General features: G+C 47.7%; 1 protein-coding gene and 1 long non-coding RNA gene across 2 annotated transcripts in view; one reads left to right on the forward strand and one right to left on the reverse strand.

The window, feature by feature from the left end:
* SIAH3 (siah E3 ubiquitin protein ligase family member 3) overlaps nt 1–26,160 on the reverse strand; it is a 68,251-nt gene extending 42,091 nt beyond the window's left edge. Inside the window, exon 1 of the mRNA XM_029938511.1 lies at nt 25,926–26,160. Coding sequence (XP_029794371.1) covers nt 25,926–26,060 — 135 coding nt within the window. The 5' untranslated portion in view covers nt 26,061–26,160. The remainder of the gene's footprint in view (nt 1–25,925) is intronic.
* LOC115290652 lies at nt 17,441–21,364 on the forward strand. Its single transcript, XR_003908183.1, has 2 exons — nt 17,441–17,559; nt 20,745–21,364. It is a non-coding gene; the product is annotated as an uncharacterized LOC115290652 (long non-coding RNA).
* Nucleotides 26,161–27,013: the final 853 nt, after the last annotated feature.

Here is a 27,013-nt window from a genome sequence, read left to right on the forward strand (position 1 = left end):
GTATTCTCTCTGTGCCTCGGCTTCCTCATTTATTAAGAAACAGAAATAGAAAAACAGGTCACACTGGCTGTCTCAGCGCTGGGCTGAGAGGGGGGTAAGAGAGCTACCATGTGGGCTAATGTGCTCACATTTGAGAAGCTGGAACGTTGTACAGACAGGTAAGGACTGTATTCTAGGTGCTTAATAAATATTTATTGATTTTTCACAAGCTCTTACTTACCCATCTTTTCTTCACCCTTAAATATGAAGCCGGGGAAATAAAGAAGAAATATAATTGCACCTCACACTTCAGGACTCCCTGGGCATCTCACATTAATAGGGCTTCTTCAGCCATCCTCTAAGTGCTAATAATTCCTGGGCGTTTTGATGGTAGCACTTTCTCCCAGAGATGAATTGACCCCAGCTAAGAGCCCAGCTCCTTCCCAAATCTCATTACAATCAGGCTTGATGGCGGGCAGGCTTCAGGATGTAACAAAATTAGAGCTTTTAAATCATTATCTCGACGCCCGGGAGCATCACACTAATAAACGGGAATGAAGATGCTGGAGAAAAGGCAGGGAAGGCACAGCAGCCTCCAAGCCCGGAGTTCCCTGCACCCCCCACCCCACTCCCCACCACAAATCACCACAAGGGAAACCGATTTCACCAAAGCTGGGAGCCCAGCTCCCGACGTCAGGAAGGGATGTGTTCAGCATCACCTCGCCACGGCAGAGGGCCTTAAATCTGAACTGACCTTTTCACTTCTTTGTAAATTAGTGCTCCAGCTCCTGATGACCCACTTCTCCCAGCTCACTTTTCTGCTGCAGGTAACAGTTGAAAATAAGACAGCCCGTGTCTCTTAGGACACATCTTGGCGAGTGAGAGGGGACACGGGAGTCAGCGCTTTCTGCAGCTGCATCTGTCTGCCCGCCTGCTGCTCTCCCAGGCTTCCGAGCTGCCTCTCGTGTTCATTCGTTCCGCAGACATTGGTACTTGCCTGGCACCTGTCACTGGTAAGGCACCAGGAGGGCCTGCGGAGCAACCAGAGATGAAAGCCTGGTCACGCTTCTCCATTCCGCCTATCTCCCCGGTCACCTCTGTGTTTCCCACCACCAGCCCCCTTCACAGTGTGCTTGGTCATTTCTGGATGTTGTGACACCTCTCATGGGCCTCCCATCCATCCTCCCCGAAGCTGGTCATGGCTGCTAACACACTGAAGACACCTCTCCTGCTCACTCTCCCGATGAGGCGTTCCCAAAGGTCGAGGACAGGGACCCTTCTCCTTCTCCCATGTCACCCCTGCTTCAGTGACACACACTCTCTGGACCTTTGTCATTATCCTGCTTTGGCTGCAGGATCACCCTTCTTCCTGCTTGCTTCTTGCTCCCTGGATTCATCCTGGAAGACCCGGCTTGCTTCTAGAGCCCTCCCCAAACCCCCAACGCACACAGATGGAAGTTCAGGACCCTTATCTTTCATGAGGCCCTGCCTCCCTCTGGCCCTCAGTGCCCTAGCCCTGCAGCTTTGTTTTTTGATTTCTTCTTAGCCTCTGCCCAGAAGGTGTTTTCCCTTGAGCCTTGAAAGGCTTGGCCTAGGAATGTTCTTTTCCTTCAGATTCTAGATCACGTATCACTTTTTAAAGAGCAGGCTTTCCTTGATAACCCAGCCCATAGAAGCTTGTTTTAATTCTCTGTAAAGTATTTAACAACACCTGATATATTTACTTGGGGTTTTTACTTCTCTGGACTAGATGGAGATCAACCCCAGGAGATCAGGGTCCTGCTTACCTCATTCACTAATGGATCCCCAGGGCCTAGGACAGTGCTTGGCATAGAGTAGGTGCTAAATAAATGATTGAATGATTGAATGAATGGATAGATGTGTAGGTCAGTAGCCTTCCCTGCAATCCCTCCTTGACTCTCCCAGCTGTGCAATCACAGACACTGTGCCTTCACCTCTTACTCCCCTGGGTCTGTGTTGTAGGCTTTATTACACGTTAATGGCTGATAGCAATGTTACAGCTCCTCACACAGTTGACATCATTAAGTACCTTTCTTCACACTGAACATGGGCTTGCCCCCCAGAAGCTTATAATCCTACAGGAGAGGGAAGGCATGCTCAGAAAGACTGTCTGTGTGGGTTCTAAGTACCCCCAAAGGGAAGAGAGGAAGTGACATGGGGCTGCAGGCCATAGGTTGCCAGCTTCCCATACTCCTAGGGTAAAAGGCACCCCCAGGCACCCATGTGACCTCAGGACCCCCCAGGACTGTTGCTGGGAGGCATACAAGTGGGCTGGGATGAACTCAAGGCACAATAAGTCCAGAGAGTAACCAGCAGTCTTAAGTGCCTACTCAATACCAGCTCTTCCCGCACCCCTTGGCTACTAGTACTTCAGTTTTGTTCATGGCAGCTTAGTGACCATTTCCTGGTCTGAGCTCACTGTTCTTTGTCTTCCCAGCCCTTCTTGGAAGTTCTGGGTGGCCGTGTGCCCCAGTTCTGGGTAGTGAAACCTCAAGGGCATTATTTGGAAGTGGGGACCCTGAGAAAGCTTTTGGGACCAGCGTCATCCTTTGCCTTCTGTTACTCTTGAACTCAGTCAAGATGGCTAGAGCCACAGTAATCATCTTGCAGCTATAACACTGATACCTGAGGGAAAGAGCAAGAAAATCAGAGAGGCCAATGTTGACATTTCGAGCACCTGAACTAATGCTAGAAACTCTCTATTCCTGGTCTTTGTTCCGTGAGACAAAGAAACCTCTTTTTGTTCAAGCCACTGATGCTTGATCATTCTGTTATTTGCAACTGATCTTATTCTTAACCAATGGTGAATTATGCCGACATGGCCAGTTTTAGGCCTGGAGCTGAACCAGAGACCACAGAATTCATAGAGGGACTGAGAAACTTCCAGACAGTGGAGAATGAAGCTGAGGACTGGATTCTTTCCCACCTTCAGTATAGGCAGCTTGTGCCTTGCACAGACTTCTCAGTCCCATAGGTTTCAGGAGATACCTGAGCTCCTGGCTGCATCTGGGTCTGGTTAAAAAGGGCCCCTAAGGTAGCCTTGTGTCCAGGGTAATATTCCACATCTAGTTCACTGCCACTTCTATCAATAAAACTTTTCATTTTTCCAATCTTTCCGATGAAGATTAGTCGCTCTCTTCTTCCCTTATGCTTCCGTAATTCTTTGTAGCTCTTCTACTTAAGGTGGACTTCATGGGCAACCACGCTGTGCAACTGCACGGCGCCCCGAGCTTTGAAGGGTCCCAGGCTTGATTTAATGTGCTGCTGACACCACCGTGAACTTCTAGGTTGTTTAACCAAGGCTCCTTATTTTTACTTTGCAATGTAGCCCACCGATGATGTAGCCAGTCCTGCCTCCATTTATGAGCTTTGTGACTCTGGGTCATGTCTTGGCTTCTCTGAGCCTCAATGTCCTGCTCTGTATAATGGGAATAATGGAAACTGTTCAGCAGGGCTGTTGGGAGGACTAAAGGAGCGATGATGAGCAAAGCACCCCACTGTGCCAGGCCTGCCAGCACTCTGTTTCGCTGCCTTCTCTTGAGTATGTTTTTCTGCCTGATTCATAATGAGATTAGCATCTGCATAGTTGAAGTTTCCCGTTCTCAAAGCCTCATCCAGAGGAGGGCCCGTTAAGCTGCCTGAGGCCCAAGACCCTCTTTATTTCCTCCCAAGGTACCTGGGGTGGCCCCTCATCCTTGTCGGACACTAGGCAAGATTTGATGAAGGTACAAATACTACTCTTGAAGCCCCTAGAACTCTCTCAAAGTGCACTTCTTAGGAACTTGAATTTAGAGAACAGCACAATTTAACAGAGGTATAATAAGAAAGGTATGGTCAACATTTTGGAGACTCAAAAATGGCCATCTCCGCTTACCTAATCTAAGAACAACCAAAATCTCCCCTCCACCCACGCTGAACTTCCAGTGTGGAATGAGAAGAGCCAGGGCGTTCCCATAGGAATCCGCTGCAGCCAGGACGAGGCTCTTCTGGGGTCAAGGTGAAGTCCCCCGGGACAGCAGTCAAGGTCTTTTTCAATAAGCCAGTCTCAGCAGCCTGCTCTAGTTTCCCTGAGGATTGAATTCTGTCGCATCGTAATGCCTGAGGTGAAAGGAAACCTGCTTACCTTGCAGAAAAGTCGCCACCTAGACCGAGTGTGGTTTACAAGTAATCAGTCAGTGAAAATGAGTGGTATTGACAAAATAGTTAGAAGACAGGAGAGTTTTGGATAGAGCCAACTCATTGTGGTGTTGTTTTTCCACGAAAAACTACCTTTTAAAAAAAAAATCTATCCATCTCAAAGTTCCAAGCGTTTAAAAAAGCAACAGCGCACACAGCTAATTCAATAGTAGTTAATGCAGCTAATACAATCAAGAACCACTGCTGACGGAGCACAGACGCCTCCCACCTCTCCCGCAGCGCCGCAAGGTAGACATGTTGGTCTTACCCACTATGTATTAAGTAAATTGAGGTTTAAGAGGACAAGTCACTTGCTCAAGGGCACGGAGCTGGCTTGTGTGGAAAGTGCATTAATCTCAGGTATGCAGCTTGGTGAATTTTCAGTGTGCGTGACCCAGCAACTACCACTCAGATCAAGATACAGGACACTTCCCGCGTCCTGGAAACGTCTTTCAAGTCCCTTCTTAGTCAGTCCCCCTGCCTGTACCCACCTCCGGGTAAGCCCTTCTCTGACATCTATCTTCATCGGATAGTTTGAGACAAAACAATCTTGCTTGTGTCCCTTCCTATGTTTTTTTTTCCTCAGAGAAGACCAAGAGGTACTTCTCTCCCAGGCCTGCTAATAAATCACTCACATACACACACACAGAAGGTTTTCCCTTCACCATCAGACATTACAATGTCACTGAATTCAGTCCTAAGGGAAACTAGAGCCTGCTGCTGAAACTTGCTTATTGATAAATATCTATTTTAGTATAGCAATTTCCTTACATTTTTATTCAGGACATGAGAACCATATCTCTTGATCCCCCTCCCCTCGTGATAGGGAGATCCTTCCTTCCAGCTGAGGTCCAGGCCCACCCTCAACATTAGCAAGACCCAGGGCAAGGGTCAGATAGAGGCTCACAAACCATTTACCTAGATGTTTCCGAGTTACATACAAAGTCAAGAGACTGTTAAATATAATATGTGTTTTCTTCTTATCTTAATAGGTAAACATCTTCACACATATCAGAAGGCCAGTCTTAAATTTAGAGGGCACAGACTCCTCAGAGTTCGAGAACATGGTGGTAGAGAGAGAGAGTTAGCCATGGGCAGCCCACCTCTCTTTCTTCCCATCTCTGTCCCATACCTGTTGTGTGTCTGTGGTCACCCCAACTCATACATCTTGGTTCCATCCACAGTCTCCATATTAAAGGAAGCCAGGCCTAGGGGCCTGCATGCTGGTGGCATGGTGTGCCCTTGGGAGGGTAGATCTGCAGAAGACAAGCTCTGGATACCCAGAGAGAGACCTAGAAGGGAAGGTGCAAGCTCCAGGCAGGAGCATTCACTAGTGGCTGCAGATCCCTCAGCCCCCAGGGTGGGACTCAGCCTGAGGACAGCCAGGTGAGACTTGCAAAGCACAGCCATTTTGTCTGGTCTCAGGGCCATTCCACAGAACTGAGATCATGTGTCTCCATCAAGGGATAATCCTCTGTAGTCTCAAATTCACTCTGAAGAGTTCAGTTTGGTTTAACCCCTCTTCAGTGAGGGCTTGCCATATGCCAGGCAATGAGCCATACACCAAGATGGATGGAACTTGCTCCCAGCTCTCTGGGGGTATCAAGTCTAGTAGGGGAGCCCAGCAGTTAACAGTTTTGTATCACAATAGAAACACACACTTTCAGGGAAAGGCTTCTGGAAATGACATCCGAGCAGTCTTGAAGAGTGAGAAAGTACTAACCAGACAAGGAAGTGGGGAAGAGTATTTGGGGAGAGAGGACAGCATGGGTTTAGAATGGTCTATCTAGTGAGTGTGGAAGGGTTTGGGGGGGTGACATGGGGAGTGTCGGGAGAGGCCAGCATAGGCTTTACCAGGAACATGGACCTTTCCTCCAGGCCCTGGGGGAGCAGTGGAGTCTTAGAGCAGAAACGGACAAGGACAAATTGATAATTCGTAGTGACACAACTGGCACTCTTATGGAGACAATGACATTGAGTAGAAGATAACCCAGGCAGGATTGCCTTAATGAAGGTCTGCTTATTTATTGATTCAACAGATACCTACTGAGCCTAACAATATGCCAGGCATTGTTGTATACAGGGAGCAAGACAGAAAAGGTCCCTGTCCTCAAGGGGTTTACATTCTAATAAGAAGGCAAGGACACCATAGATACGTAAATAAATACTTCAAAGTATTTCAACAGATGCAAGTGCTATGGTTAAGAAATAGTGGGATAGAGATGATGGAAGGGACTAGGGGGCAAAAAGATGGAGTAGCTCATTTGTACATGTGTTTCTTCATCCAGAATATATGTATGTATGCATGTATTAAAGTTTATTTATTTGAGAGAGAGAGAGAGAGAGAGCTCATGTGCAGGCGAGGGAGGGGCAGAGAGGGGGAGAGAGAATCTCAAGCAGGCTCTGCATTGTCAGCTCAGAGCCCAGTGTAGGGCTTGAACTCACAAACTGTGAGATCATGACCTGAGCCAAAGTCAGACACTTAACTAATTGATCCACCCCAGTACCCCTAGAATGTATTTATTTACTGAGGACCTACTAGGGACAGTAGCACTAAAATGGAGAGATTAAACAGACACTGTCCCTGTTATCACAGCACTTATGTCACATGGGAGAGCCAGACATCATTTGAATATTCTGTTATTGGAGCTTATACTTTGAAGAAGGAGCCTGGGTCTCTGGGAGGATGCAACCAAGGAAGCTGACTTGGCACGTGGCGTGAAAAGGCTTGCTGTGGGCGGGTGCAGGAGCATTCCAAAGGCCCAGTGGGGCAGGGAGCAAGGTGAGCACCAAGGCTGAACCAGCCCCAAGGGGAAGAGAGGCTTGGGGGGAACACCCCCCACACCCCCACCCACCAGCAAGCAAGGGCCCTGTCATGCCCAACTTTGTCCAGGAACTTTGCCTTTATTTTTAAGTGAATTATATGTTTTTAATATGATAAAATATATAAAACACAAAATTTGCCATGTTTACTATTTTAAGGGTACAATCCAGTGGCATTAATTACCTTCATAATGTTGTATGACCACTACCACTATCTAGTTCCAGAACTTTTTTTTATCATTCCAAACAGAATGTGTGACCACTAAGCAATAACTCTCCATTTCCCCTCAGCTCCTGGTAACTTTTTAAAAAAATTTTTACATTTATTTATTTTTGAGAGACAGAGAGAGGCAGAGCACAAGTGGGGGAGGGGCAGAGAGAGAGGGAAACACAGAATCGGAAGCAGGCTCTAGGCTTCGAGCTGTCAGCACAGAGCCTGATGCAGGGCTCGAACCCACGAACTGTGAGATCATGACCTGAGCCAAAGCCAGATTCTTAACCAACTGAGCCACCCAGGTGCCCCAGCCCTGGGTAACTTTGAATCTACCTTTTGTCTCTATCAACTTGCCTATCTGAGATATTTCGTATGAGTAGGGTCATACAATATTTGTCCTTTTGAGCCTGGCTTATTTCACTTAGCACCATATTTTCAAGGTTCATCCATATTGTAGCATGTGTCAGAATTTTATTCATTTTTGTAGTGGCGTAATATTCCACTGTATGTGGAGACCATGTTTTGCTTATCCATTCATCTGTTGATGGATTCTTGGGTTGATTCCACCTTTTGACTATGGCGGATAATGCTGCTATGAACATTGGTGTACAGATACCTGTTTGAGCTCATTTTCAACTCTTTGACCTGGAATTGCAGGGCATGATGGTAATTCTATATTAAATGTTTTGAGGGACCTCCATACAGGAAACTCCTTTTTTGTTGTTGTTGGGTTTTTTTTGTTTGTTTTTTTACAGGAGCTGCACCATTACACATTCTCACCTAACAGTGTACAGGTTTCCAGTCTCTCCACATCCTTGGCCCACACTTGTGACTTTCCAATGACTGTGGCTTTACCCTAAGGGCATCTTATCTAAATACTCTATCAGAACCTTCTCTGACCTCAAGTCTGGCAGGCAATCTGGGGAGTCCATACCTATGGTAGGACTTTGATGAGGTTGCTTTCCCATTGAAAGAATTCAGGGGAATACTGTTCAGCATCTCTATTACCAATGTCAGCTAGAAGGCAGGGCTGGAGATGGGAGGAAACTGGGTAAGAATTGGGAAACTGGTGAAGAATCTGGGGCCTCTCCCATGAGTTAAGTAGATCTTGTGAGACTTCTTTTAATCTCTTTGTTATGATGCCACTCCCCATAACAGTCCCTCAGTAAATAGATACATCTTCATAGCCAGAGCCCAACAAATGGACACTTGACTGAGTGGTTCTCCCTCTCCTCTAATCTGTAATCCTTCTGAAGAGCTGGCAAGGGCTCTACTCCCTCAGGGGCCCTCAGGCTCCTGTCCTGGGAACCCTACCAACCTTTCTGGGTCTTTTCTAGTCTTTTTTTTTTTTTTTGCCCCTGAACCATTGTTTGCCTTGACAGTTATACTACATGCTGCTCAGAGCTCTGCAAGAACTTAGGAAGGAATAGGCAGGTTGCCCTGAGTCCCTTTTAGGGCTAAGCAAGCGAATACAAGAATGAGGAGGGGGTCATTTATCCAAATAATGCTCTTCACCCACATTGTGATATAAACATCACAGGGCACTTTGCTAGCTGTTTTCTCATCCGAGCCTCACCATAAGCCATTGCCGTTGGCAGGGTGAGTACTGTTGCAGGAGGACAGATTCGGAAAGGACAGGTGACCTGCTGAAGATCAGAGCAGAAGTGTCAGGGACAGGTGGGACTCCATGCCCACTGCCTGCTCTCCCCACCCCCCCGCTAGCACAGTGGGTGACTCACCCCTGCCTTGCTGCCCTCGCACCTGCTCAAGGCCCCAAGGAAGAGCTCAGCCAGGCTTTTAATAATCAATCAAGAGTTTTCCTGAGGCGTCCTCACAGACTTTTGGCTAGCCTTCTTAGAAGCTGTTCTTGCAAAATGCTTTCTTATTTTTTGCCCAATCACAAAGGAGGTCCAAAAAAAAAAAAAAAAAAAAAAAAAAGCCCTTCCATTCCCTTTTATTCCCGCACCAGCCAGCCTGGCAAAGCCGATTTCATTCCTGAAATTCAAATTGGAAGCCACCTTCTGTTCTCATTAGTTTGGGTTGTAGCAGTCATTACATTCTAAACAATTAATCCCCGAATGCCAATTTCTTACTAGAATTATCCTGGACTCAACAACTGGTTTTCTTAGCAGCAAGGCTGAAGCAATTATTCCTGGCTTTTGTAACTAAACATGCTGTGCTTGGCACTTTACAATGTTTTCATCATCATTGAGTTATCAACATTTATCTCTATCAGGGGAAAGAAAAGGCTATCCAATTGTGAAAGCCCAGCGATCACACAGACCCGTTTACTGACATGCGCAGGCTCCCTGGAGCTTCTTCCCTTTGCTTGGAGAAGAGGGGGGAGTCCCCCAGGCCCCAGGCCCTTACCTGTTCTCAGACCGGGGGCTATCTGAGAAGTGATGGAAAACCTAGAGGGGGGAGGCAGTGGAGGGGTCTCAGGCAAGATGGTGTCCTTGTCCTTATGCGAGGACCATGTCTCTGGAGCACAAAGCTTTCCTTCCGAAGCTGGGCCCCCAGAGTCAGCAGGAGACTGGGAATCCAGTGGGGCCTGTGGGATTTCTCTTTCCTTCTGGCAGAGAAGGCAGGGCTGCTCTGAGTGGAAACTCTGGGGTAGCTGTGCACCTCACCCTGGGCTGAGCATTTACCCAAACTTAGGCCTTCTGGAGAGGTGGCCTAACAGGAGACACAGGAGCAGCTCTGGGACCAGGCTCCTGTGTTCATGAACCTGGCCTCACTGCTCACTGCTGTGAGCTTGTGAGCACATTGCTTGCCCTCTCTGTGCCTCATTCCTCACCTGTAAAGTAGTGATAAAGATCGCTCTATTTCACAGGGCTATTTTGGAGATTGTGTTAATATCTGTAATTAGAGTAGTGTGCCTGGCACCTAGGAAGTACTGTACAAGTGTGTGTTTAATAACAAATAAGCAAGACCTTTCCTTTAAGAATTGAAGGGGTTTTAATGTTCCCTTGTCCCCTTTAGGCCCGAGAGCCCACAAGACAGCATACAGACAGAAAGAAAAAGCTTGGGCCCCCATCCCCTAAAGCACAAACCCCCCCTGATTCATTTGGATACACCAGCAAACAAATCTCATACCCGTGATCTTTTCAAATTCAACCTGTGGCACCACAGTGGTTAGCGACTGTCCCAGGCTCTCAAAAAGTGGAACCTAAAACATTTCCCAGCAGCATGTGGAAAGCTCATCTTCAGATGAACAACCCCTAACCAGTTAAAGTTGGAACAGTTGTAACACAGTAGATGGAAGCCAGAACCCGCTAGATTCCTCTCTCTGTTTACTGTATCATTGTCGGGACCTATGGACCATGTACACCCGCGCCCCGCGCCCCCCCCAGCCCATGTCTGGTAATGACAACACCACCACCAATGGCAATAATGGTGGCTGACACCTGTATAACATTCACTCTTTTTCAAGTCCTGTTCCAAGCACTTTATCATATTAACTCATCTAGTCCTTACAGCAACCCAAGAATGCAGGTACTATTGTTATTCCCATTTTACTGATAGCTGTGGAGACAGCCGTTGAACCCAGGTAGTATGGCTTCAGAGTCACTTAGCATCACATTACATTTTCCTGTATCACTGACCTCAACCATGAGCCCAGATCCAGTCCAGGCTCATAAACCCAAGCCTATCCTTAGGCAGGAAGGATCTTGGAGGTTGGACCAAGTCTCACTGTGTGTCTAGCTCTGGTCTTATGACTGCTCTCTTTATACTGAGTTCAGAGCTTAGAGCAGGCTTCAGGATATGGGCTCCATCTTTTTTTGTTTGTTTGTTTTATTTATTTTTGAGAGAGAACATGAGTGAGGGAGGGGCATAGAGAGTTGGGGGGACAGAGGATCCTCAGCAGGCTCCATGCTGACAGCAGTGAGCCTGATGGGGGGCTTGAACTCATGAGCCACAAGATCATGACCTGAACTAAAGCTGGACACTTAACTGACTAAGACACCCAGGCACCCATCTTCAATCTCTGTCTTGGTAACACCTTCAGTTCTCCTGCTTCCTTGCCTTGTTCTTACCATCTTGAGCCTTCACTAATCAGACCTACATTTACTAAGCACCTACTATGTGCCATTCATTCATTTATGCTAAGGCTGAGGACATGGAGCCCTTGGGGATTCACCGTCTGAGAGGGACACATATGCAGACAGCTGCATAGAGTCCAAGGGCTGTGAGTAAAATCAAGGCAGGATCCGTGACGTGTATGGGGAGAACAGTATCAGGATAGGCTCCACAGGACAGGTAGCAGGGGCTCCTTCACACCCGCTGATGCCAGCCAGTTGCCTGGAGTTCTTGCTGGCTGACTCTTTGTAGACACTTCATCCTGCCTGCCTGGACATACCCATATGACCTCAGAGAGTAAAAAATTGCATTTGTCACCTCTAGTTTCTAACTGGTCTGTGGGAAACGTGAAGGCATCTGCTGTCCCAGGACCTGCTCCAGGCAGGGGGAGTGGTAGATTCTAGCGCCCCCTTGACCACCTGGCCATCCTGCTGTTGTGAGGCTTGCCGTCTGTCTGGAGCCGTGCCCTCCATAACGGCAGCCCCGCCCGTGCCTGGTCTCCCAGACTCCCTGTGGAACGAACATCCTCCCAGCATTCCTTCTACTCCAGGTCTCTTTAAGAGATCTGGGGCACCCCAGGGGACCCATCTTACTCATTCCTCATCCAGGTAGTAACAAAAATAAGATGCAGAAAATTTGAAAGTCTCACCTGGTGACTCTGGATAAGTTAGTTGAATCATTCCCCATCTTTAACATTTTCCCTCCCTTGCATGACAGAGATTTCTTCCCTTCATAGTTCCAAATTCTCTGTGATCCCCACAGAATCCCTTCTAACCCACTAGTCAAATTATGACAGAAGCGTTTCCTGGAGACTTTCTTATTTAACATGGAAAGACAGGTGAAAAAAACAAGGAAGGAGAAAGAAGGGAAGGAAAGGAGGAACAGGAAGGAAGGAAAGAAGGCAGGCAAGACAAAGAAACCATTGTCTAGACGGGCACTACTATGTGCTTGGCACTGGTCTAGGTGCTTTTCCATATATTTGCCACATTCAATCCTCCACTAGCTTCCCCACTGCCTGCCTTATTATAGACAAGGACAATGAAGCTCAGAGTGGCTAAGTCACTTGCCAAGAGTCACACAGGAACATTGGAGCTGAAGCCACATCTGAGTCCAAAGGCCACGATCTTTATAATTTCTGCCACTCCCAATAAATGGGTACAATGGGTATAAATCATACAGTGAACCTACTTGAACTCACCATCTTACTTCCAGTTAGTTGCCCTGTCACTGCATGATTTGGTGTAAATTGCCTCAAACCTTTTTTGAAAAGAGGTAGCAAATAGATAAGGTCAATGAGGAAGACCCATCTCTTTCCAAGGTCACTTTGGAGGGAGGCAGAGAGCAAGTGTCACCATCTCACTGGGACAGATGGAGAAGCCAAGGTTAAATGACTTGTTCAAGACCCAGTGGGACGGACGCCAGGCTGCAGAGAAAAGCTCAGCCTTGGTTCAGAGAAAACCTCCTCAGCCAAGTATTTTTAAGAAGTGGGTGGTAGGCGCCTGGGAGCTCGCTTTCCCGCCTCTAATTCCTCTCGGATTCTTGGAGAGCCTCATGTCTCTGGCACATGCTTCAGTAAGCACGCCGAGAAGGGTCCAACTGGCATTTATTTAATTACCATAAACAGATGTATCACTTTGGCTTCAATGAGGTTGGTTCTTGAGGTGCTGTCAGCCCTCCTGCCCACGGGGAGGCCGGGCAGGGCACCGGGTGGCCCCGGGGCCCAGGGCGCCAGCTCCCACCCTGCTGTCCTCCACGCCATCACCCTGAGGGGTGCGGGACGAGCAGGCGTAGCAGGGGGCCGGGTGCTCATGTCATGTCACTCGCCTCACAGACCTGCTATAGTCCCTTCCACGTCAGGGTCCCCCCTGCGCCCTGTGTGGCTCTCTGGGACTCTCCCAGATGTCAGGGCTGCCGGGGGAGGTGACTGGGACTTACTTTGGTGATTTCCCCTCGGCAGCTCCTGGCTGAGCGTTTTCCTCTCGCTCTCCAGAGTCGGTGTAAACACTCCTCCGCATTCCTGCAGTGCATAAACATTTTTCCACTTTTCTCTGACAAGCTCCCCTCTTGGATAGATGCCTCCCTAACAAAGCTATTCCCACAGCAGTCTTCGAAAGAGGCAGTGTTGGAAAGGAATTAGGGGAAAGGTTTACTGGAAATCAAGGTGGACGCTGAGTTAGGTTAGGTAGAAAACAGTCATTAAAATTTCATTTGTCTTTGATTTTAGAAAAGAAAAATTAGTGATCAATGTAGCTGCCACTGAGACAGGAGATTGCGAAGGCCTGTGGGTCACTTAGAGAATGGGCAGGACGTGGCAGGAGCGGTGTTCTCCTGACAGTCATGTTCACTTTTGTATAAAAGAATTTCCTTTATCTATTTATTATCCTCACAGAAAAAGTGGCCTATTTAATGCCATCCCCATGTTCAGAGAGCATTTATGAGGGGGTCAGCTGGCTCCCATTGTCATGGAGAAGCAAGAGAGATATTGACAAGACAGTCACAGGTCCCAGATGTGGGGGCCAGTGCTGGGGTCAGACACCTGTTCACGTGACAGAATATGTAACCAACTATTTATTTATGTATATTGAAGTAAAATTGGTATATAACATTATATTAATTTCAGGTACATAACATAGTAATTCAGTATTTGTGTGCACTGCAGGGTGCTTGCCACAGTGAGTCTAGTTAAGCTCTGTCCCCATACGGTTGATCCCCTTCACCCCTTCACCCACCCGCTCGCTTCTGGTGACCACCAGTCTGTTCTTTGTACCGAAGAGTTTTGTTTTGTTTTCTTTTGGCTGTTTTGTTTGTTTGTTTTAGATTCCACATATAAGTAAGATCATACAGTATCAGTCTCTCTGTCTGACTTGTTTCATTTAGCATGATGCCCTCAGGGTCCATCCATGTTTTTGCAAATGGCAAGATTTCCTTCTTTTTTTTATGACTGAGTAGTATTCCATTATGTGATCGATCTCTCTCTCTCTATTATATATATTATATCTATAATAAATATAATATAGATATTCTCTCTATATTATCTATATTATATGTTATATCTATAAAATCTATATTATCTTTATATTATTTATATTACACATTTATAAAATCTATATTATATATTATACCCAGAAAATATAGGTATAATTATAGCTATAGTACATATTATATATATTATAGACATAATATATTAGATACTACATATATATAAAGATATATATCACATTTTCTTCATCTGCTCATCCATTGATGAGTATTTAGGTTGTTTCCATATCTTGGCTATTGTAAATAATGCTGCAGTAGACACAGGGGTCCTTATATCTGTTTGAATTAGTGTTTTTGTTTTCTTCAGATAAATACCCAGAAGTGGAATAGCTAGATCAGGTAGTAGATCTCCTTTTAGTTGTTTTTTTTTTTAAGATTTTTTTCTTATTTATTTATATGAGAAAGAGACAGAAAGAGAGTGAGGGGCAGAGAGAGAGAGAGGGAGAGGGAATCTTAAGCAGCTCCACACTCAGCACAGAGCCTGACACGGGGTTCGATCTCATGACCCTGAGATCATAACCTGAGAATCAGTTGCTTAATCAACTGTGCCACCAAAGTGCCCCTACTTTGAGTTTTTTGAGAAACTTCCGAACTGTTTCCCATAGTGGCTGCACTAAGGTACATTCCCACCAATCACCCTCACGTGTTCCTTTTTCTCCACATCCTTGCCAACCCATGTTACTACTTGTCTTTTTGTACTAGCTGTTCCAACAGGTGTGAGGTGGCATTTCATTGTGGTTTTGGTTGGTGTCTCCCTGATGGTGAGTGATGTTGAACATTGATTCATGGGCCTGTTGGCCATCAGTAAGTCTTCTTTAGAAAAATGTCTATTTAGATCCTCTGTTAATTTCTTTTATTGGATTTTTTGTTATTTTTGCTATTGAGTCAAGTTCTTAGATATTAACCTCTCATCAGATATATGATTTGCAAATATTTTCTTCCCTCCAGGAGGTTGCCTTTTCATTTTTTTTCTAGTTTCCTTTGCTGTGTACCCGTCTTAAAACAAAAATGGTCATGGAGCACAGATTTCCTTTTATGCAGGGTAATTTGGAGTGGGTGTGTAGATTAAGTGGTTGCAAAGTTTTCCCTGAAGCATTATATGCAAATCGTAATTTTTATTTAGCCTGAATTTGGAGGGCTATGCTCTTTGTACAAGTTTCCAGACAAGCAATTGTGTTATCAAGAACAGCTTTAGATACAGGTTAAAAGCACCAGTTAACCTGTGCTGCTCATTGAACACATCCTCGGACAGGTTACGTAATCTCTCTGTGCCTGAGCTTCCTCCTGTGTAAATTGGGGATACGCTGATGGCATTGTTCTGAGGATGTTCAGAAGGGCAATTCAGGTAAACCACTTAGCACAACAGTTGGCAGTTTGTAAGGGCTCAATAAACATCAGCTTAAAAAAAAAAAGGCATACATGCATATGTAGTCTTAACTTGGATTCTCCAAAACTAGAGCCTGAGATAAAGGCCTGGATGCAGTAGTTTATTTGGAAGGTGTGTCCCAGAAGCAGGAGGAAGGAGGAAAGTCACTGCTGTAGGCCACCGGGGCTTGATGCCACCAGGCAGCACAGAGGAGCCTGGAGAATGCCTCCCAGGACTGTCCACCGAGAGCCAGAATATCTGCGTGTGTTTCATGTATATTCACAGGGTGAATGAGGTAGGATCCCACCTCTGTGGTTTTAAATGAAATCTAGCACACTCGGTCCTAGTCCTAGGGCTTCATAGTTTGTTGCGAAAAAAGAGCACTAACGGAGGACACATCAAGAATGCTTAAAAGCATAGGATTCTAACTTAAGAAGGTTCCACCACAGTGAACAAACTCTTCCACCATTTTCTGCTTTGTATTCTATTGAATGGAGGATGATAATCATATACCATTTCCCAGTGAGAATTAAATGCACAGCATTGAACACAGTTCCTGGACATAGCATGCCTTCCACAAATGGTAGCCACTTTGTGGCTCTTGTTGTCATTATTGTTATTACTGTGTGCATACCTGAGGGCAGAAAACAGTGGTTTAAAGGTTGCAGGATGTGTAGCTGGCTTAGCTTGGGGTAAGTCATCATATACCCCTGATTTGTAGAAAGGAAACCCGAGGTTCTGGCCGGCTACTTGTGTTGGACTTCCTGGCACATCCTTGGTGAGGTTGTAGGAGTTAGATCTGGGGGGGCCTTGGTGTCTGGCTGCAAGGCTGGGCAGATGCTGAGACTTGCTGGCCAGTCTTCCAAAATCTGTTACTTGATCTGCATATGGCTCTGTCTTTGTGGGCCTTCCTAATGCCGGTAAACACCCTCTGCTCTCTCCAAATGTGGCCTGTCTCGTCCATAGAGGACATCCTCCAGTCTTGTCCTGGGAGGCCCAGCCTTGCTCCTTCCCCAGGCTACTCTCTCCTGGCTGGAGTTCCTGGGGCCTCTGCTGGAGAGAGCACTGTGCACAGCTCTCTCCTCATCACAAATTTGTGATTAAAAATACATTAAAGGACTGAGAAATTATTAAGAGATATAGCATCTTGCAAGTAAAACTGACATTTCCAGTTAGACCATGATTCTAAATTATCCACAAAGACCCTTTTCTATGGCTAAAAACATTAGGCTGGATTCAGATCTGATTTCTGAGCGCATTTTCATCTGGGGCCCATGGGTAAGAGGAAAATGTAGCTTTATGTAGTAGAACTTGATCCAGCTGCTTGAAAGGCTGGGGTTATGGCTTTGTGGCTTTGGTGACTTTGTTTGGAGCCTCATCTCTGTCTTTGCTGTGTATTTGAGCCGGTACCAGAGACCCAAGGAACATTTACCTTTTTAATGCCCACTCTTGGCTGGCTGGTTTATACTTGGCACTTTATCCTGAGGACAAGGACCCCCTGGGAAGACATCCAGCATTGCCACATAGTCCTGTTATTAATAAGAGAAGCAGTCCTTAACTAGCACTCACACCCCCCTCCCAAAGCAGTGCAGGGTCACAGAGCAGTGGACTGTGCCCGTCATCAGCTATGACTTTGGGCAAGTCACGTCATCCCTTTACAGTCCTTGTTTTTCAGACCAGGAACTGAAACTAGAGCATCACTCTAGCTCTCCTATCTGAACAGACTGTGCTTCAAAGTCTTGGTCACTCAACAGAGAGGTCATCTTACTGCTGACCCTTCCCTCCATCCAACTGGAGCAGGAAAAGTTTGGTCACCCACACAAGCTGGGCAAGAGAAGCTTACTCACCTCTTGTGCACCAGGTAAGATCCCTACAGGACACAGCTTAAGAGTAATGATGGCTCCCATGGGGCGCCTGGGTGGCTCCGTTGGTTGAGTGTCTGACTTCGGCTCAGGTCACGATCTCACGGTTCATGGATTCAAGCCCCGAGTCGGAGTCTGCGCTGACAGCTCAGAGCCTGGAACCTGTTTCAGATTCTGTGTCTCCCTCTCTCTCTGCCCCTCCCTTGCTCACGCTCTGTCTCTCTGTCTCTCAAAACTAAATAAATGTTAAAAAAAAATTTAAAGAGTAAATTATAGCTTCCATTTATGGAGTATTTATGATGGGCTAGGTGCTGTGCTAAGCACTTGATGTCCATGACATCATCCCATCCTCACAGCATTTTACAGGGGAGGAAATGCAGACTCAGGGAGGTCGGAGAAATGAGCCCAGAAAAGCAAGCAACAGCATTGGATACACACCCAGATCTGTCTGTACTTTATGGCTTCACCTAGAATGTGACTCCTTTCTTTCCCAGCCCTGCTTCTCCCTGACCTCCCTCCTGAGACTGCGGTGGTCAGTCACAGATCGGACAGGGGAGACGGCTGTTCATTGTCTCCCTGTTACTCCTTCTCCCGCAGTGCTGGGGAGTGGCTTTCCCCTTCCACTGTGGTCTCACCCTGCTCTTCAGAGACCTAGCAGGGCCCAAAGAGGTTGGCATCCTCAGAATCACCATCGATGGTGTGAATGAGTGTGAGTGTGAGTGAGTGTGTGCAGAGAAACTCAGGCTGGAGGACAGGAGACTCAGGTCTCTGGACTAGCTCAGTACTTTTAGAAAGTTCTCTGATAACAGTGGGACCCAGGAATTCTTTCTTGGCTCAGAAAGGTCAGGGCGTCTCTCTTGCTGCTCCCTCCACTTGGGGGCCCACAGCCTGGGTGGAGCAGCACCCGCCTTCACCCTTGCCCTGCTGGGAGGGAAGGTACTTCCTGAGGCAGAATGGACTGAAGGCAAAGAGAAAACGTCCAGTCTCCCAGGGAGCACGTAGGCTTTATGCACCGACATCTCCCCACCCCGCTGAATCTCTCAGTGGTGTCACTCAGCTCAGATTGACATCCTCCAGATCCGATGCCCTTCACAGAGCCTCTTACCCGTGTGCTTACCGGGATGCTGCTAATGAAAAGAAGTCATGCATAAGTCATGAGGGGCAAGTTTCAGGATGGGTGGAGATGGGGACGTATCCGCATGGCTACTGACTCCGTGAATGACAGGGGATCTAGCTGCTCAGCCCCTGTCCCATGACAGGCACCTGTGTCCTGAGACCTGGTCCCTCTCCCATTGGATGAATGGCCTCAGAAACAAAGCAGGGCTCAGTGTTGTTTTGGAAGCTATGCATTGAGGGCAAATCTTACTTTTACATAAGGCAAGAGATGATTCTATTCAAAATTTCTCTTCAAGGCCAAGGGCAATTCATGAATACAAAAAAACAGCAAGCAGGAGGCTTGCAGAGAGGGAGGGAGGGCAGAGAAAGACAGCCAGGTGGGGTGGCAGGGAGCTGACTCCGGCTCACAAGAAGCTGCTTTCCTGGTAATGACCATGTTGACAGTAACTGCTACTGTTTACCGACTCTCTCCTCCACGGCAGACATTTTCCTCGTGTGAGCTCATTTCAGCCTCACAGCCACCCTAGCAGGTGGGCACTGTTCTCTCTCTTTTAAAGATGAGGAAATGGAGCCTCCAGGAGGCTAACTCATTTGTTCAATGTTGCACATCTCTAAGGGGCATACTCTGGATTTGACTTTGGACCTGGCTCCCTCCAAGCCCATGTTCTTTTTCCCAACACCCTCTACTTCTCCCCATATTGACCTGGTGGATGTCAAGGTCTATGCCTTGGACTACGTATCTCTTTTATCACTTGATTTAAAAAATACAGTGTGCGCACATTCAGCAGTGTGCACACATTCATGTTAATTGTATTATCTTTAGAAGAACTCAAAAGGAATGAAGCTTTACAGCGGGGCTAGGGAAGAGGGAGGAGGAAGTGCTAAGGAAATGCAGGTTTGGTGAAGGAGGTGATAGGTATGTGGTAAACCCAGGGGGTCATACTGCTGGCCCCCGACTGATGGGGTACAGCAAGGGGGTCCCTGCAATTTTCTGCTCTGACAGCATGCACCGATGCAAGGGACATTTCGTTTGGCAGCTTGGGACAGTGCAGGGGATATGGCTCCGACACTAGGAGACCTCACTTTGGGTTCCATTTGTTGCCAAATGGATTGACATTTGCAAAAGTTGCATAGTGGGTTGAATGGTAGGTTCACACTCCACTGCCTGGAACCTGTGAATATGACCTTACATGGCAGAAGAGTGAGCATGACATGCCCAAAGGTAGGATTAGATTAAGGATCTTGAAAGGAGAAGCTTATCCTGGACTAACCAGGTAGGCCTTAAATGCAATCACACATCTCCATACACGAGAGCCACACAGAGGAGAGGACACGCAGGGGAGAGAAAGAGGCAATGGGACACCAGAGGCGGACATTGGAGTGATGTGGCCACAAGCCAGGAAACACTTGGAGCCACCAGAACTGTGTGAGGCAAGGAGCAGAGCCTTCCCTGCGGGGTGCTCCTCACACCTTGATTTTGGATGATTTTTTCTGTTGTTTTAAGCTCCCGGTGTGTGGTGGTGTGTTACAGCAACCCAAGGAACTGAATATATATTACTCTCCCCTCTCCCGCCTCAGTTTCCCCAAGTATAAAATAAGAAGGTTTAGGAGCTCCTGGGTGGCTCAGTCAGTTAAGCATCAGGTTCTTGATTTTGACTCAGGTCATGATCTCACGGTGTGTGAGATCGAGCCCTGCGTCAGGCTCTGTGCTGAAAGTGTGGAGCCTACTTGGGATTCTCTCTCCTTCTCTCTCTCTTTCTCTCTGCCCCTCTCCAGCTCATGTGTGCACTCTTGCTCGCTCTTTCTCTCTCTCAAAATAAATAGATAAATAAACTTAAAAGAAGGTTTAACCTTCCATTTCTAACCTCCTCCCTGTCGTTCCCCGTGTCCCAGGCCCCTGTGGATGACTGGTCTCCATTCTCCAGAGTGACCCCTTCCATGTGACAATTAGAATCTAAACAGGCCAACTTTCACCTTTGAGAAACAGAGCTATTTGGTTCAGGCTGACTCTCAGCATAAAATACCTTCACGGACAGTTATTTTTTTCCCCTTTATTGTTAATTGCTAGGAAAATACTCTGCCTCACCCCGGGGAAGTCATCCAAATAGCTCTGACCTCTCTGGATTTCAAGGAAAGCTTCGCAGTACCTGTTTCCTCATTTCTGCCACTGATTCTGCAGCTTGAGGGACCATGGTGAAGGGAGTCACATGAAATTTGTTTTGGCGCCGCTGGATGAATGGAGGACAGAAGTACTCGGCTCACCTCGCCTCGGTGCCAGCTTCAGCCTTCCTGCAACTCCATCACCAGCACACAGCTCCCTAAATGACTGCTCGGGGCCGGGGGCCTTTACTTATGGGACTCGGGAGCCTCATCTGCAATCACCATTAACCAGAAAAGCTGCACAACCGCTCCTTGCCCGCGGAGTTGTGTGTCCTACAATATTCACAGGAACCTAAGGGCTGGAAGAGACTGCACAGGAGAGCTTTCAGAATAAGGACCAGCTTCAGCTCCTCCCTCTTCCTTTCCCAGGCAAGGTGCTAATGAACTGTGTGGAGGGAGGCAGGAGCCAGGCCAGTTTCCAGAGGATGGGGACAGGGATTTTCAGAGGTGGGTAATGTCAACAAGAGCCCAGTCACCCACACTCTGGCTATTAAACAATCTTGTCGGAAGCCCTTAACTGCTTTAAAACAGGTATTCAGGCTGAATGATGCAAAGGCCACCTCTAAATCTCTGAAAACAATGTTCAGGTCTTCAGCTCTCATTCGGCTGTCTGCTCCTCGGTGTCAAGCAGAGTTAGTGAAAGGCCCGGGGTGAGAACAGGATTTCCAAAGATCATCCACAAATAGGAAGGGTGATGTTTGGCTTTGCCACACATCTCTCCTTGGTTCCCTCCTTTGGTGATCCCGCTCCTCCTCATTGCAGTCCCCTCCCCTGCCCTCATCACCTGTCACTCAACACACATTCATCCACACTGGGTCAGGTTGGTCTTAGAATAAGAGGCGTGTGGATGCTTCAAGTAATGGTACTAAAATGCCCAGATTTTAGATGTAGTGTTAGTGAGGCATTGAAATTAAAGCCACCATTGTCCCATATGCCCCTCCCATCTCATGCATGCATGTGTGTGCGCGTGTGCGTGCATGTGTATGTGTGTGTGTGTGTGTGTGTGTGTGTGTGTGTGTGTATTTCAGTCTGTAAGCCCAAGGTTAACAGGTTACAATAAAGAGGTTTAGGACCAGCTGGATGGAGGCATGAGTGGCCTTCCAAGACAAGTGGGGAGGTTACACCCTCTGTTCTAGATGCTGGCGAGGGCACCGGGGGTGTCAGGAATGACTTTGGTACTGGCCAGGGCCTTCAGAAGTTTGCTAGAAAGCTCTCTGCTAGCCCTTCAGAAACCAATGTATCCAGGGCTGTGGTTCAGAGGAGGAGTCAGCCGGCCAGCCTCAGCTCAGGTATTGCCTGCTTGGAAGGTGCCAAGGGCATGCCCTAGAGGGCCCCTGGCTACTGCTACAGATCCTTCCCTGGAAAGGGCCTGGGTGCAGGGGCTGGCCGTCCTGCCCCATGAAGGGCACGTCCAGAGACAGGGAGGGAGAAGGGAAGGCTGCCCGGGACCGGGCATCATACAAGTGGCTAGTGCCAGTGGGAGAGATGCCAGGGGAGAAAGGCTCTCTCAGTTTGGGAACAAGCAGAAAGCATGAGGGTGAAAGGAGTGCTGCCTCGAGCCCAGGAGCTGGTGCCTCACCAGTGCCAGCCCGAAGCCTGCTGGCCACACTTCGGGAACCTCTGTGAATGAAGATGCAGAGGGCAGCAAGCCAAGACACTGGCTTCTTGCTGGTCACTTTTTATAAAGTGGGGAGGGGAAATGTGGGTCATCATCTGGAGTCCTAATATGTGCCAGGAGACAGACACAGGGACACACAGAGTATCAAGTGCCTACGGAGAGGGCACCGTTATGGGTCCTTCCCCTGCTTGTCTCTTGCTTAAGGCAGAGGTCCCCTGGGATCTGGTCCCTTGGGTTCCAGTCCAGCTACTCTAAATGCCCCCTTTTAATTAGGGTGGGCTCCAGGGTTGCTGTGGCTTTATCCAGGGTGTCTGCACTGCCAGGAAGGCTTCTGCTTTCCATTTGGAAGGAAAGGCATCAGCTTGCTTGAAGGGATCCCAGGTTACCGAGTAATCACCATAATAAGATTGAGGATGAAGGTGACCTATGGAAGCATGGTAAATACACGATTTTCCCTGCTCAATAAGTGCATTTTGATTATAACTCACCACTTGCCTTAGGTCCTAAAATACTGTTAGCATTCTCTGGGAAGCCGGAAAAGGACAAAGTGCAAAGAAATGCTTCCACAAAGAAAAACACAGGCTTCCCAGCCCTCTTGGTACCTACACGCAACCTAGGAAATCGAAAGCAAGGTTGCAGTCTCTCTGTCCTTGGTCACTATTTCATGTACCAGCCTGTCATACAAAGTGCACGGAGGTGCCACAGATCAATAGCTATTTGGGGTTAACATTGCCACAGCCTTTATTTTTCTTTAAAGAAAGAATTTTTTCCTCCATGTAGATCACAGCTTGTTATATCCAAGATGTATTTCTGTGGTCTGTCTATGGAAAGTCATGCTTAGAAGGACCACCTCTTTGAGGTTTTGTTCACTTTTTAACATAGACGAAGGGGCCAGCAGTGCTCCTATTGAACTCTTTCTTCGAAAGCTCTGCAAATGGCTGCTGGCCCCCAGGTTTTCAAAGCAGGTAACACTTACATGGCGGGCCACCTGGCCCCCGGAAAAGCACATGCTGATCCAGACCTCATGAAGGTGGTCTGGCCTGCAGAGGTCACTCTGCCTGGCACAGGCTCAGTGAATTCTGTCCTCTCTGCCAGACCCCCAGGCGGCATTCACAGCCCTCAACTTGGTTTGTTTACTGCAGGGACGCTTGTGGGGGCAAAATCTCTAAGTGGTTTTTTTTTATTGGAAATTAAAAAAGCCAAGTGAGAATGTATTTGAAAAGTGAGCCATGGAAAATAGTCTCCCAAAGCATACATCATGGATTTTTATGTTACTGCGTATGTGGTTTCTAAGTGGGCTAATGGCTTTTAGTGACAACTTTTAAAGTTCCTAACGGAACCCCACACGTTATGTGCACTAATATAATTCTTTTTGGAGGAGAGTGCCATAAGGCACAGCCACCTCGTGTAACTGTTTTTAGCCTCACAGAGCCATGGATATGCTCCTTCATATGTCCATTTTGAAGGTAAAGAAGGGAAGGCTCGGAGAGGTTGAATCTTTCGAGGGCACACAGCTGGTCAGAGCTGACCCAGAGCCTCCAACCCTGACTCTGAACTCCTGGCTTTAGGGCAGCAGGACTGCTTACCGATATCCAGGCAGACATTGCTGAAAAATATACACAGATGCGTCTCACCCCACCCCACACCCAGGTCTTAGCACCCGGCTCCTCTGTCATCAGCTGCAGCGAGTGAACCATATAAATGCAAACTTTGGAAATGCTGAGTCTCATACACAATTTTTAAAGGTATTAAAATGCAAAACAGGAGTAAACAAAATTTCTTGCCACAGGGAAGTAACTAATGTAAAGTGACAAAATAATGGGAGTTTGAACGCGGTCTCCAAAGTGGCCGTAAAATGGAATTCCAAATCGTATTTTAGTATGTATGCCATACACTTGCTTTGTCAAGGATGACTGGCAGTGGACTGTCATTTGTAAAGCTAAGCCACGAAGGCAAAAAGAGACAGTGGAACAAGGGGCAGGAGAGCGAGAGCCAGAAAGAGCAGAGGACGGAGAGAGCAAGAGCGGTTCATGGAGTCGGTGCTAGTCACGCATGGGGTGCCTCCGAGAGCGAGATGCTAGGTCTGTGCACTGTAGCAATCCCGGGGCAGCCCAGCACCCCTCAGCCAGGACTGGCCGCCTATACTGCCGCAGGCACTCCAGGCAGCTGTGCCTCCTAGGGACTTCCAGGAATGTGGGGGAGGGAGGGAGGGGAGAGGCACCCATCAGTGCTGACCTGCAGGGCTGAGGAGAGTCTGACTCTTTATAGGAGTTTATAAAGTGATGAACAACAAGCAACACTTTCCCTACCCAAGAGCGGTGGTCAGAATGGGAGATCTGTCCTAGCCGACTGTTCGGTACTCCGGCTGCAGACCTGCCCTCCTCCCTGCCACTCAGCCCTGCGCATGCTGAGGTGGACAGGAAAGCAACTCATCATTTATTTTAAAACAGAGCCACGGTGGCTCAGAGTTTCAGATTCGGGGACTTCAGCTGCGCCCCCCAGCTCCCCTGCTCTCTGCTGCACTGTCTTGTCCCTTCCCCACCACCCCTAGCTGAGGGCTTTTCATTCGTTTCCTCATCAAACGTGACTGTGATGTGCAGCATCTTCCCAGAACCCAGATTTTGGCTGTTCTTTTAAAGGACTTTGACCCGAAGGCACAAATGAAGAGGCAGCGGCGCCAGACGCGCAGCCGGGCAGCCCGCGGTGATTCACACAGCAGCAGCTCCCCGCCGCTTTCATTATTATACAACTGAAGCCAATCCTGCCCCCACCCGTCCCCAGTGCAAGGGGCGCAGCAGCTAGCTCTCGGGAAGCACAAACTCCTCCTTATCTCTCTCTCTCTCTCTCTCTCTCTCTCTCTCTCTCTCTCTCTCTCTCACACACACACACACACACACACACACACACACACACACACACATGCACACACACTCACGCTGAGTCTGAGCAAAAGGAAAACCACTTTGCAGAAAGAGGCCCCCAGGTCCGCGTCTGGGGCTTCCTGCCCTCCCCCATGGCCACTTTAGCGGCAGCCAGCAGAAGGGGCTTCCAAAATCCATGTGCTTGCCTGCCTTTCCAAACACACGGGACAGTCTGCAATCTGGGTAACTTCTCAAATCCTGTCTCCTGAACACTTGCCCGCAAATATTTGGGAGCTGGAAGAGGACACCCCCTACCCCCTCCGCCACCCTCTCTTCTGATCTCAACCCCACTCTTAAGCTCCGAGGAAAGAGACTGGACTCACTCCAGTTGCTCCTGCCAGTCGGGAAACAACACGCTGTCACCGAGAGCACGAGACACCTAGAAAGCGAGAAGGAGCCGAAGCAACCCCTCCGGGTACCAAGCACGTCCTAGCGCTAGCCAGAGAGCCATCGCCAGGAGCTCCAGGTGCACGCGGGGAGGTCACCACCAACGGGGAGAAAGGACTAGAACCCGAGCTACGGGAATATAAAATGATAGACAGCAACTCACCTTTAGGTTGTGCGTGGGGTTTACAACGCAGACAAGTTGCCCAGCAGCAGAGAAAACCCGTTTAGCCTTGTAGTGCTGAAAGCGGAGGTGAATGAGATCTAACACAGCCCCAAAGCACTGGGTAAAGAAAAGCATCACAACTTTTGGGGGGTTGTTGGCACAGGAAGGCAGCGGAAGAAGCTGGTAAGTCCTTGGGCTCTGGTCGGAGCGCAGCCTCTGAGACACTCCGCTCCAGCCCGGCTTAGCGTGCCTTCATATTCATCATCAAAATAAGACGGTTAGAATCTTGCAGCAGTGAGGCGGCCAATCAAAAGGACAGAAATGTTATCCTTGAGGTGCAGAGACAGCCAATAACAAATGCCTCCCCTACCGAAACTCCCTGATGAATTGAGCCTGGCGGAGAATGTATTATTGAACATTACCATAGATCAGCACATTGCATTTATCTTGTGATTACAGCCAACCATACATAATGCCGGGGAGATAGGCTGACAAAATTGATTGCTTAATGTGTCTCCATTTATTAATTGACTTAATTTAACATGAGAGCCTTTCTTAATGCGCTGGCAAAAACGTAAAGCATTTAAACCGCCAAATAGTAAAGCACCCTGCTCCAAAGTAGGCAGATGGATAACGCAGATCGTGGCTCGGCTCACCAGAGCTGCTTGGGAGAAAATCAAATATTACAAGACTCCGATTCCAGATAAGGATTTGGCAGCATAGAAACGTGCATCTTTCAATCTTGTGCTCTCTGCAATTTGGATTTCAGCCTCTCGATAAATCTTACTTTCCAATCTTTATCAAAGAAAAGAATCCCTAACAAATAAAAGCATTTGGAGTTGGGGGGGTGGGGCATAGATGTATATACTGTAATTACTGAAGCCTGAAAATATTAAAGCATAAAAATGCACGAGGTATGCTTCTAAAAATAATGAAATCCCTGATGCATGAATGCACACACACAGAAAAACCTACACAGAGAGGAAAGTGGCTTGTAAATCAACAAAATAATTACAGATGTGGAGGGTCTTTGCTTGTCATTCATTTGCATATTGGTGGGCAGCAAATTGCTAATTAACCACTAGATT

The sequence above is a fragment of the Suricata suricatta genome, chromosome 4 (genome assembly GCF_006229205.1).
Source record: "Suricata suricatta isolate VVHF042 chromosome 4, meerkat_22Aug2017_6uvM2_HiC, whole genome shotgun sequence".
In the NCBI taxonomy this organism is placed as follows: Eukaryota; Metazoa; Chordata; class Mammalia; order Carnivora; family Herpestidae; genus Suricata; species Suricata suricatta.